The sequence below is a fragment of the Elephantulus edwardii genome, unplaced genomic scaffold, assembly GCF_000299155.1.
Source record: "Elephantulus edwardii isolate Elephantulus edwardi_28Jun2011 unplaced genomic scaffold, EleEdw1.0 scaffold00086, whole genome shotgun sequence".
In the NCBI taxonomy this organism is placed as follows: Eukaryota; Metazoa; Chordata; class Mammalia; order Macroscelidea; family Macroscelididae; genus Elephantulus; species Elephantulus edwardii.
Window position 1 is genome coordinate 11,177,251 of NW_006399836.1, and position 12,496 is coordinate 11,189,746.

Genomic DNA, 12,496 nt, shown 5'->3' on the forward strand with positions numbered 1-12,496 from the left:
ACACACACACACACACACACACACCCCACCCCCGAGGATAGACTAGTGGAATCCCCAGCACTGTGGCCCTTAGTTCTCATTTGTCCTGTAAGGTTCTTGTGAGTTGGGATTGACTCAGTGGCAGTGAATTTAGAGGGAGCAGTGGAGGGAGCCACGGTGGCTAAGCCTTTAAAGTGTCTGGCTGCTAACCAGAAGGTTGGCAGTTAGAGGCCACCAGCTGCTTCTGCTCCTTGCAAAGAATATGTGGCCGTCTGTGTCCATACAGACTTCCTTGGAAACCCTGCGGGGAGGTCCCTGTCCCATAGGGTGGGTCACTATGAGCCAGCATCGTCTTGATGGCAGTGGTGCGGTTTTGGGGTTTGCAGATGAGGTAGCATGTGAGCTGACATTTGAGAGAGGGTTCCTGGTGCTGAGGACGCTTTCTTCTTGGCAGGCTGGGAGGCATGAGCGGGGTGGGATGTGAGTATAGAATTAGGAGTTGTTCCGAAGGACTGGCAGGAAGGGACGATGGCAGGGGATGGAGGGGTGGGGTCACTAAGGGCAGCTGGCCACCCCGAGTTGTTAGAGTTTGTTCTGGAGTAGGTGTGGAGCTGGAGAAGCATACTGAGCTGGCAGGTGATAGTGGAATAGGAAGTACTAGATGACTGTATATTAGAGGGGGTGAGGAGGGTGGTGCAGGAGGCTGGTAGGGAGGTGATATGGGCTGGGCTGGAGCAGGAGATGAGCAGGAGGATTGGGAGTTAACTGGGGAGGAACTGGGAAAGGGAGAGAGTCAGAGGCAGACACAGACACTGGATCACTGAGTGGAGATGTCTTTCTCAGAGATGGAGACCCAGAAGAGGATGTAGTTTTGGGGAGAGTGGAGTGAGGCCCTCAGGCTTGTGTGTGTCTGTGGGCCCCCGCAGGTGGAGTGGTATAGTCCTAGGGTTCCTCTGGGACAACTTTTACTTGCCCTTTAATGTCATGCAAATTTGTCCTCATTCTCACTCAAATACTTGAACCAACCCCTGTGAACCAACCAGTTCTTGGCTCTCACAGTCGCTTGCTGCACATTGTTATTGTTGTTGTTATGTGCCTCAAGTCACCTGTGACTCATAGCAACCCTCTGTACAGCAGCCCTAAACCCTGCTCCAACCTGTGCCAATCTCACTGTTTCTGACTCGCACACATCAGCCCATCTCATCGAGGGTTTTCCCCTCCTGCACCGTCCCTCCACCCTTCCAAACATGATGTCCCTCTCCAAGGACTGGTCTCTCCTTGCACCATGTCCAAAGCATGTTAAAGCTTCAGAATCCTTGCCTCCAAGGAGCAGCCTGGTCTCACCCTCTCCAGGACAAACCTGTTTGTTCTCCTAGCAGTCCATGGTATATTCAGTACTCTTCTTCAGCACCACAGCTCAAAGGCATCAATTCTTCTATCATCCCTAGTCATTGTCCAGCTGTCTGATGCATAGCAAGTAATTGCAAAGACCATGGCAGACTGACATCGTTGCTCTTCAGCACTTTAGAAAAACACTGCTGTACAGACAGCTTTTAAATCATGGAAAGTCTCCCATCTCTTCCTTGTGCTAAAGTAAGATCAAATAAAAACCTCCTGGGACTTACCCGACAAACCCTTATCCACACAGGAACGGATCTCATTCATAATCCGTCTGTCAGTCTGTGTCTGAGGGTACTGGGCAGCGACGTGGGCTTGACCTTAGTCACCAGTTTTTGATGGAGGCCAGGGGTACCTGGGACTAAAGCTGCTTGGTAAAGGGCCTTGATGAGGTTGGTTGCTCTGAGGAGTAGAGGCGGCTCAACAGGGGGAGCTGTGCCGTCTCACCTGGATGGTCCTGAACCTGGATGGTCCTGAATCGCGCTGTGGTCATGCCGCTGGAGGGCTCGGCAGTCCCCTTGACCTGGCTGGGTGGTTTTCAGTTAACGTGGAGGCATTACATTCACAAGAAGAGGAATCCAGGTGTGCGGTTTATTAATGGCAAAGCCATTCACCGAGGACCGACATGGGACAGTGCTGGGATCCTGGGTGTCTTGTTGTCCTGGGGACTTGAGCTTTTTATTTAGGGGATTTGGTCTGTGCCTTTCAAGTTGGGAGAGACTTTAGTTTAGCAGCACTTCCATCTTCACGGTGCCACAGTTGCTCATATTAATCCCTTAAATTGGTGATTCTCCACTTAAGGGCAGTTTTGCCCCCAGAGGACATTGTGACTCAGTTAAGCACTTGTCCAGTACCGAAAGGTTGGCCATTTCAACCCACAAAGCATCTCTTCAGGAGAAAGATCAAATGCTCTGCTTCTAATGAGTCCAGCCATGAAGACCCTTCTCCTCGACCACCTGGCGGTCACTGAGAAGCTCAGCAGAACCCAGCACCAGAGGGGACAGTGTCTGGAGACATTTTTGATTGTCATCATATTCAGGAGCGAGGGTGGGACGATACTATTCACACCTTGTAAGTAGAATTGGTGGCCTAGAGGCGAGAAGCTGTGCTGTAATCCCGAAGGCGCAGAGTTCGAGGCCACCAGCTGTTCCTCAGGAGAGAAGGATGGACTGTCTCCTCCCATGAGATTAACTGCTTCTAAAAATGCATCGAGGGTGAGCTGTGGATCAGTGCTGTTCCAGGGTACTCAATAAACAACAAGTAGAACTGAGAGGTTTCTGCTGAGCATCTGAAATACCCAGGCCAGCCTCCACCACAAAGGAAATGTGATGAAAAAAGACAGCAGTGACCAGGCTGGGAAAGCCTGCCTAGACCAGTCATGTTCTTTTATTGTTTATGACATACTATCTCTCCATACTGGCTTTCACTTTCCTCCCTTGGTGTAGGGTACCCTCCTATCATCTCCTTCCTCCTCCATCCACATACCCATCTTCGTATCTTCTGGACCCACATCAAAGGTCACCCCTGCAACTTCCTTGAGCTTCTGTGCTGTTTCATTATTTGAGTGTCCCCTTCCTCCTTGTCCCCTAGCAATTCCTCCCCAGCCTCCTTCCTGGGGTCTGGTTCTAGGAGTGGTGCTTTACTCAGCCTTTCATGTTACCCTGAACCTTCCACGTTGACAGATGTTCTATGTCATTGTCACAGGCGTCAACCTCCCAGTACATATTAGTGAGCCTGTGTTGACTTTTAAGTCTTGTGAGATAATGATGGTGGCAGGAGCCATTGTGTGCCTTTCCAGTTGTGGTCTGAGAGGTGGCATGTGCCCAAGGTCTCCAAGCAAATGATTGCCCTTCCTTCATTCATTTATTCATTCGTCTGTTGAGAGCCTGCTGTGTTTAGGCAGAGACCACAGCAATGAACAGCATGCAGATAAGCAGGGAACAGCTTGCTTTCTGTCCAGTCTGCACTGTATTATCTGGGTGGACCCTCTCACTATTTGTACTGTCACCCCACTGCTTAGTAACTTCTCTGAGTCACGTCTACCTCCGCCTAGACCTTTTGCACATTGACCCTTCAGATAGATGAGTTGATTGAAGAAGTGACTTAAGATAGATCTGAAAACATCCGCATCATTTAGCAGCTGCTTTCTCTGCTTTTTGTCTTTCGCCTCCATGCCCTCGCATCAATTTTGACACATGTTATAATTTAGACCACTCAGAAGCGGATTCCTGGAACCTTCTTACAAAGTTCCTCAGAGTGAATTTGAACCACCAATCTTTTGGGATGTTACTGTTATGAGCCAGGACCCACTCATAGCTGGCCCTCTAGCGGGTTTTCAAAGGTAGTAAATTGCATGGAAGATTCCCATCTTTCTTCTGAGGAGCTGGTGGATTTGAACTATGTACTTTCGGATTGACAGTAGAGTACTTTAACACTAGGGTTGTTGTTGTGTGCCGTTGAATTGGAACCGACCCATAGCTGACTCTGGGGGTTTTCAGAGATAGTTACGCATGGGAAGAGACTGCCCATGCTTCTCCCGTGGAGCAACTGGTGGATTCGAACTGCCCACCTTTACCACTAGGGTTTTAACCTAACACAATGCTTTCCTCCACTCTGGTCCTCCTGTCACTGCCTTAGAACCTTCCTTTACAGGGGAATTGAGGCTGCTTGCTGGTTTCATGTAACTCCCAGCCATTGGCTGTGGGGAGAAGGAGAAAGGAAGGATCAATGCTGTGTTCATGCAGTCTCTAGGGTGAGGGTGGGGATGGAAAAAGCGGAGAGGGGCCTGCTCTACTGCATCCGTGGTTACGCCAGAGCAGGGCTTCCGGCGTCTGGGCTTGTGGCTGCCAGCGCCACTGAACTGGAACCTGTGTGTGCCAGGGCCTCTGGTGATTGGCCTGTCCAATGCTGGCAGCGCAGGCTCAGAGAAGGGAATGGCCGGCGTGGTCCCACCTGGCCTAGCTGGCATCCAAGTTCTCACCTTCCCTGTAGCCCCAGCGACGTAAGGGGGAAGTGCACAGACACCCTGGTGAACAGCAGTCCCTGGAGGCAGGGTGCCGGGCTTTGAGTTGGGAGAGTGCTGACACCTGTTTAGCAGGGAAGCCACCTGAGTCTGGGTGTGAAACGTCGGCTGGGTGACCTGTCCAGGCTCCTTTCCCTGTTTGTAAAGAGAGTGTGATGATACACAGCTTGTAAAGGGATTGTGAGAGTGATGTGGGAAAGAGTGGGCCTTGTGAGCAGGCTTGTGGGTGCTTTACCAGCGTGCCCGCTTGAGAGCTCCCAGCCTAGAACATGGGCCCTGGGCAGTTCGACAGAAAGCCTGATGTCTAGGGGTGGAGAGGCTTCCGGCTCTGCGACCAGAAGCTGTCACCAGCGTCTGGCTTGGGGGGATGTGTTTTCTCTTGAAGAGGCCACTAGTTTCTCTTCCAAAGAAACACACAGAGTAAAGAACACAACAGAGGGTGGAAGGGGGCTCTTTGGGAAAACGGAAGAGTGGTACGGCCACATGAACGCTTAGGTCCAATGGGAGAGAGCAGATAATCAAGGAATTAGATTTTGGGTTGAAACAGAGGTTTTTGGTCAACCTATTTGCTTTCAATTTCATCATTTCCTGAGAGTCCTAATTTAGCCTCTGGTCGTGTCCTTTGCGATTATGGCCTAAAAAGGCAACTGCTTGGGTTTCTCAGGGTTGGAATGGCACCGCGGGAAGCTGGGTGTGGAAAGCTGTGGACAGCCTCAGCCCTGATCCAGCAGTCCTCCTCTGGGCCAGGGCCTCCTTCTCCTTCAGGAGAATGTTAACTCCTTGCTTGCTTGTCCACTCCCGGGTCTTTGGTTCCTAAATCTAAACCCCAGAGACCTTTCCTATTAGTCATTGCTAAATGCATGTGGTTGTTGAAGGGCGATTTTCATTGAGATCCAGAGGCGCTGGACAGCTTGCCTCTGAAGGATCACAGCCTTGAAAACCCCACAGAGCATTTGCGCTGCGCCCACACGGGGGCGCCATGAGTCAGAACGGACTCGATGGTCACTGGCACCATCACCAGTGGCCAAGGTTGTGGGTGGCGTCAGTCGCACAGGTGGTTATTTGCTTACTCCCTTATCAAAATGCAGGGTGCTGGTGTAGTCATGTCACTTGTACACCCTGCTGAAATGGCCATGATCAAGCCCTTTGGAAAGCGATGTAGTAATTCCAGCCAGGTAATCTGTAAAAAACATTCTTTTTTAAAACAAACAAACAAACAAAAAAAACATTCTTTTGCTCCAGTAACTCTGCTTCTGAGACCCCCGTCTCCAGGTGGTGCTGAAGGATTGGGGTTTGGGGTGCGGTAAGCTTGATAGGAGAAAATAACCTAAGAAGTGGTTTTTTTAAAAAAAGAATGTCTGTCTGTCTATCTATCTATCTATCTATCTATCTATCTATCTATCTATCTATCTATCTATCTATCTTGCTCTTTGGGGTAGTGGTGTGGATAGTCATTGACGGTGACCATCACACCTATACTGTGCAGCAGGGTCCCCATCCGTATGGAAAGCACGAGAAGTGAGCCCCTGGGCCCTGCATGTAGTTAAGAACAGGTGTTTCTCTGAACTGAAACTTACAAGGATGATAAAAAAATGTGAATTTTTTTTTCAGTGGGAGGTGTCAGGAATTTAGGGGGATATTTTCTTTCACTTTAAAACCCCTTATGTTATGTGCAGTTTGAAACTGTTTCCAGGAGGCTGTTTAGCTCAGGCCTTGCATGAAGTGGGGAGACGTGACCGCGGACTGATTTCCTGTATTTAAAAGATTCTGTCCCTTGCCTCCTTCTGGTACCCAAACCAAAAATCAGTTCTGCCGTCCAGTCGGTCCTGACTCTTGATGACCCTCCGTCTGTTTTCCGAGGCTGTGATCGTTAATGGGAGCAGATGGCTCAGCTTTGCCCCCGTTTTAGTGGCTGGAGGGTTCAAACTGCCGACCTTTCAGTTAGAAGCCAGCTTGTAGCCCGCCTTGTTGCCAGGGCTCCTTAAGGATCCTCTTGATGCTGTGATGTGGCAGAGTCAGGACTGTCTCACAGCTGACCCTCTAGTGGGTTTTCAGAGACTGTAAATCACACAGGAGGAGATGTGTCCATCTTTGTCCCTTAGAGCAGTTAATGGGTTTGAACCTTGTTCTTTTGAACTAGCAGTGCAGCTCATTGCTACTCCCTTTCCTCTTGATAGTGTCTCTTATTTAAGTTTTCTTATTGCACAGCTAATTATCCACCCCCCTCCCCACCATCAAGCCCTCCACCATTCTTTTCTTAAAACATTTGAAGATATACACAGCAAAGTTTTTTTTACGTGTACTGTTTGAACACCATGGATCTTGAAGTTGTGCATTTAGTCATTTTCACCCACCTTTTCCAATTCTTTCTCCCCCCATTCTTCTAAACTCACTGCTCCCTAAAGCTTCATACCTCATCTTTTGAGTTGCTGTTATCGATCCGATTCCATAGCTCACGCTAAACGCATTGCCAGCAAGTGGGATCTGACCCAGTAGCTGAGCCTCCAGCAGATTTTCAAAAGCTGGAAATTAGTTGCACAGCAGGCGCTTGCCCATCTTTCTCCCTTGGAGCAGCTGGTGGATTTGAACCACCTGCTTTTGGGGTTGGCAGCACAGCTCCTTACCCACTTGGTCACCAGAGCTCCCTTCTTTACAGCAGCACAATGCCCAAGGCAGACATTGTTTGCTGAGGTCAACTCTGGTTTTAAGAGGCCTTCCAAGGCTGTTTTTGGTCCAAGGCTGAAAGATGATCTCAGGAGTTTCATCCAGCATCCTGGCTCCCCTCGTATCCTTTGTCTCCCTTAAATTTTACTTACTTTGTTGTTATTGAGAATCTATACACAGAATAGGTCCCATTCACTTTTCTCCACGTCAGTCCAGTGACGTGGATAGCGTTCTGCGAGTTGTACTTCCATCCTTTAGCCTCCTTCTCTGAGTGAATCTTTCCTCATTGACAGAAACTCACTGCCCTGTACGTTTCCTCACTGATCTTTGTCAGTTTGATTTCATATAGGTAGATCTTAACAGAGCAAGTTGCTCAAGACAGACATTCTTTAGTAGTTAAACTATTGTGCTCTTTTTTCTAATTTATTATTACAAATCAGATCTGACTGGTACAGGAGGAGATTGTCCCTCCTTCTTCAGTAGAGCATCTAGTGGATTTGAACCACGAGCTTCTAAAATTGCAGTGCAGCTTCTTGCCACTAGGCCACCAGAGCTCTCAAACTTTCTTTTTAGGTTTTATTTTAATAATTTTAATGAACATTTACAGATTTTGGATTTCCATTCATTCATTGTTGTACTTTTCTCCCTGTCCAGCTCCCTCCCGCTTCCCCCCACAGTTCACTCCTCTCTTTGAAAAGTAAAAGAAAAATTCTTTCATATACAATCCCTCCTGCATCCCTCCCAGCGCCCCAAGTACACTCCACTATGCAACCTTAAATGTGGACTCTTGTGTATTGTTTTTCTTAAAGAAGGTTTTCAAGGATGTTGTCAAGGTTTTTAGATTACCTCTGGGCTAATTTCAGGGGTTCATTCAGCCTCCATTGACTCCGGAAAAATCAGAATTTGACATTTTATTTCTTCATTTCCCCCCTTTTGATCAGGATCCCGGTATCTTTTTAACAATGCCCTTTAGTTGAGGTTTAGATGCTCTCGTCAGTTGGTGGAAAAGTACCTGAACCTTTGCAAGGTGTGCATTAACCTGCCAGCCTTTTTGCCTAGGAACTTCCCTACCTAACACAGGTATAAACGAGCTCAGCTGAGCCCTGTGGCTCCTGAATGTGGATGTTCCTGTCCAGCTCCAAGGGAGAAGGTGGACTTTAGCCCCATTGTTTAGTGTGACCTCGACGCCCTCCCCACTGATCTAACCCTGTATTGATCTTGGCACTGCAGCTAGCTAACGTCATCTCAGCACTCTTGCTGAAACCAAATAGCTGTGTCCTTGGCCTGGCAAGTGAGTCAGGCAGACCCAGCCTTGTCTTATGAGAAGTTGTGCTTGGAGGGAGGTGGCGGGGCTGAAAGACCCGCCTCACCAGGAACTTTGGTTTTCTGATATTTGGAGGCAGAATGGTTCTGAGGGGGAAACGGCACCCCTTCTCTTACATACAGAGGCTGTCTGGGATTTCAGGCTTTATAGCCCTCAGCAGTGGACAGAGCTGGCCTGTAGCTGTCCTCTCCTCCCACCCAGGACTGCAGCCAGAGCTGTGGGGTGGGTAGAGTTCTCCCCCCTTCCCCTGCCAGCCGCTTATGGCCCAGAGCACTGAGCCATGGGCGAAGGCTGGCATTTGTTTACCCAGATTTCTAGGCTCGGCAGGGCACCTGGTCCTATAGCTGGAAGGAGGGCTGTGCGTGGTGGCAGAACCAAGTGGGTTCACTTCAGCTGCTTCCAAGGCTTGCTCTGGGTTGGGTAGCTGGAACATCAGGGGAGTTGGATTAGTGAGGAAGCCAGTTTGCCGGCGTGGTGGGCTGCTTGGTGGCAGTTGTGGAGGGGGATTGGGAAGCAGAGGGAGACAGACGAGCAGGGCATATTTGCTTGCTGGCTGTCCCTCTGCCTCCGCATCTCGGCAGCTACCGTTCAGGCCTGCGGCCAGCCTGACCTCTCTGATGGAACAGGCTCCCGGGCGCTGGAAGGACTCAGGCATGGATCTGGGTGAGGAAGCCGCCTCAAGACAGGCTGAGCTACTCTGGGCGAGTGACTTGTCCTCCCTGAGCCCGTCTTCTTTGTTGTAAGTTGGGGATAAGAACACCTACTTTCCAGGGTGATTGAAGGTGAAGAGGCGGTGCATGTACTGAGCCTGATGTTTGTAGGCTGTTCTCTAAATGTCTGCTGTCCCCTCTTCTTGCCAGGGGTCTGTGACAGGCGTGCTCTGTTCTTGAGTGTCTTCACTGGACTGGGTTGGGGAGACTCCTCATAGCAGGCTTAACCTTTCTGGGTGTGGAGTTTTAAGTGTGGCTGCCTTCGTGGATTGATGGGAGGTTGTTGTTATTACCTGTGATGGGTTTGGAGTCAAGGCCAAGGAGAGCAGCCTGGGAGAGTCTGAGCTGTGATGTGAGCAGGGTGGTGGGGAGGTGTTGGGTACTGGGACTTTCAGGGGGCTGAGTGCCTGGAGGACAGACGGATGGCAGGGAGGTGGAGGACAATGGGCATGCACTCTGGTGGAACAAAGCCTTTGATCTGTGATTGCACTGGCCAGAATAGAAGCACGGACAGCCAATGCTGAGCTGGCCAGGTCCTGGGCACTGCCCTTTGCTAGACCCACATGAAAGACTGGGCCTGGCCTGGGTGGTTCGTGGCTGTGGGCATGAGGCCTGCCTTCTCTCAAGGAGTGGTCCCAGCAGGGCTGTCCCCATGCCCCCTTCTCCGTGGGGCCTGCAGGGTTAGTTTGGTTGGGAGCAGGAACCAAGCCACCAGCTGGGAGGCGCTAGTGAGGCTGCTGCACTCTTGGCATGCCCTCCCTCCAGCCTGTAGGACCCAGCTTGCTTTCTGGAAGACAGACTCCCTGGAATGGGGCCAGAGACACCCGCTCAGCCTTGATCTGGAAGCCATTTAATGAGTGCAGATATGGCCTAGGCGGCCCCTTCTAGGGCTGATTAGAATTTCCCTTTTTTTATTCCCCTCCTAGGCCTCCTGTCTGCTTGGCATGGAGTCCTTGTTGGAAACTGGGATCTGAAGTCTGAATGGTGCTGGGTTTCTCGGGGTGGAGGTGCTGTGGGGGAGTGCACGAGGGTAGAGTTCCTGTGTTGTGAGCCCGGCAGTGAGCGTGCAGTTGGTCCTCTGGTGGCTGGTGGCTGGTGACTGTGGTCTCAGACCAGGCTTGGCTCAGCGACATCGCCCTCAGTCCAACCCAGCACGTGTCCAGTGGGGAGAACATGGCACGAGGAGTCCAAGCCCCTCCTCTTTCTGGTACCGTGGACCGTTTCCTCATCTGTAAAATGGGATCATACACCTCACCTACCTTAGAGAGCCGTCTTTTGAGATAGTGAAATGTGCTCATATGAAAGCATTTCAGAGGCCATAAAACCACACAGGTGCAAGGGATAAATAGTTGAGCACCATCATTTAATGGATGAGCTTAGAAAGAGGGAAGCAAACGCGTGCTTTAGTGCTCCCGGCCCACAAATTGTGAGGCTGCCTTTCCTGTTAGCGGCCTGGGAGAGGCCACACCTGCCATCCCCAGATGTCTCCCGTCGCCTGACTTCTCTGCTTCTTGCCTTATTTCTTAGATGGAATTGAAATCTGGTGACAAACATATATTGGGTTGAAGGTGGTTGGTTGTTTTTTTAAATGTCTTTGTTAAATACGTTTTTTAAAACTGGAATCTTCCATTGAGTATATAATCAGTTGAGTTTTCTGCTTATTTAGAAACCTGTTTTTCTTGAAAGCCCCTCTTCCTACGTTTGTCTGGTTTACTCTTCTGCCCTAGTGAGAGTCCCTGGGGACTGGGATTTGACACTCTTAATGATGCTCATCATTTGACACTGTAGCTTTGTTTATAGTTACTTGTTTATTGTTGAGTGTGTATTGATCGTCGGGTATACCTAATAAGGGAGGTAAGGACAGGCTTGCTTACTGTTCTGTTGTGAATAGTTTGACATGTTTTCACCACCTCGAACATATGAAACTCTTCCCTATAAATCCGTAAGCACAAGTGAGTCGCTGCTTACCTGGCTTACTTACTGGCAGCTCTGTCCCTATCAGAGAGTGTAGCTTTGAAAAGAGACTTTAATTCTGTTGAAAGATGTAGTGTGCATTTGGGGGAGGAGAGAGAGAGAGATATCATCTAGAAGCAGAATCTCTGATGTGGTGAAAAAGCATTTAATTTCTTTTGTTTTGGATTAGTGAATTAACATGAGTCAAGGTGGAGGGACAGCGCAAGGGAGGACCACCCTCGATGAGATGGATTGATTCAGTGACTGGGGTAATGGGGGTAGGTGTGTCAGAGACAGATTGACACAGGATAGAGCAGGGTTTAGGGCTTTTGTATATAGGGTCGTGATGAGCCGCAGGTGACATGACGGCACATAACACCACCACCACCAAGAAGCTTGAGTTTACATTGCTCATAGGGTAATCTGACATGTGATATATACAGCTTACTATTACTTTCTTAAAAGCAAATCCCTGGTGTTCCAATGAAAGAATTTTTCTTTTACTTTTCAAAGAGAAGAATGAACTGTGGGGGACGGGTAGGCAGGGAGGGAAAAAAGCAAGAATGAATGAATGAATGAATGAAAATTCGAAGTCTCTGTAAACGTTCATTAAAATTAATTAAAAAAAAAAATTAAAAAAACCCAAACAAAAAAAAAAAACCAGAACACCAAATCCCTGGTGTTAATATTTTTTGGTTTGGGATTTTTTTTTTCCTTTCTAGTAATATACATCTTTCTCCCAAAAGTGGGGAGCCACAGGGGAAATTCTGGGACCTGGGGGAGCCAGGCTGCGTGCTGTGCTGCGAGCAGCCGGTGGTGTGGGGTTTGTCAGCGCTGCTGCGTGGCGGATGCCGTGGTCTCTAGCGCCTTTCTCTCTCCTCTCTCCTGTAGGTCCTGGCTGTAAGTCACCATGGCCCAGCAGGCTGCCGATAAGTATCTCTACGTGGATAAAAACTTCATCAATAATCCGCTGGCCCAGGCCGACTGGGCGGCCAAGAAGCTGGTATGGGTGCCTTCGGACAAGAGCGGCTTCGAGCCTGCCAGCCTCAAGGAGGAGGTGGGCGAGGAGGTCCTCGTGGAGCTGGTGGAGAACGGGAAGAAGGTGAAGGTAAACAAGGATGACATCCAGAAGATGAACCCTCCCAAGTTCTCCAAGGTGGAAGACATGGCGGAGCTCACGTGCCTCAACGAAGCCTCGGTGCTGCACAACCTGAAGGAGCGTTACTACTCAGGGCTCATCTACGTAAGTGGCTCCCGCACCCGCCAGGGTCTCCTGCCCTAACTCCCCTCCACGAGCACCCCACGCTCCTGGGTTCAGCTGCTCTTCCCCGACCCCCAACCCTCTGTACCCCCACTCCTGGAATCAAGATCTCCCGCCAGACTCCTCCCCAGCACCCCGCAATCCTTGGGCTTGGGCTCTCCTTTCAAACTCCTGGTCTTGGGTTG

The 12,496-nt window shown here is 49.8% G+C and overlaps 1 protein-coding gene across 1 annotated transcript in view; it reads left to right on the forward strand.

Moving 5' to 3' along the window:
* Positions 1 to 12,496, forward strand: part of MYH9 (myosin, heavy chain 9, non-muscle) — a 112,749-nt gene that overhangs the window by 29,230 nt on the left and 71,023 nt on the right. The window contains exon 2 of the mRNA XM_006890160.1: positions 11,942 to 12,293. Coding sequence (XP_006890222.1) covers positions 11,961 to 12,293 — 333 coding nt within the window. The 5' untranslated portion in view covers positions 11,942 to 11,960. The remainder of the gene's footprint in view (positions 1 to 11,941; positions 12,294 to 12,496) is intronic.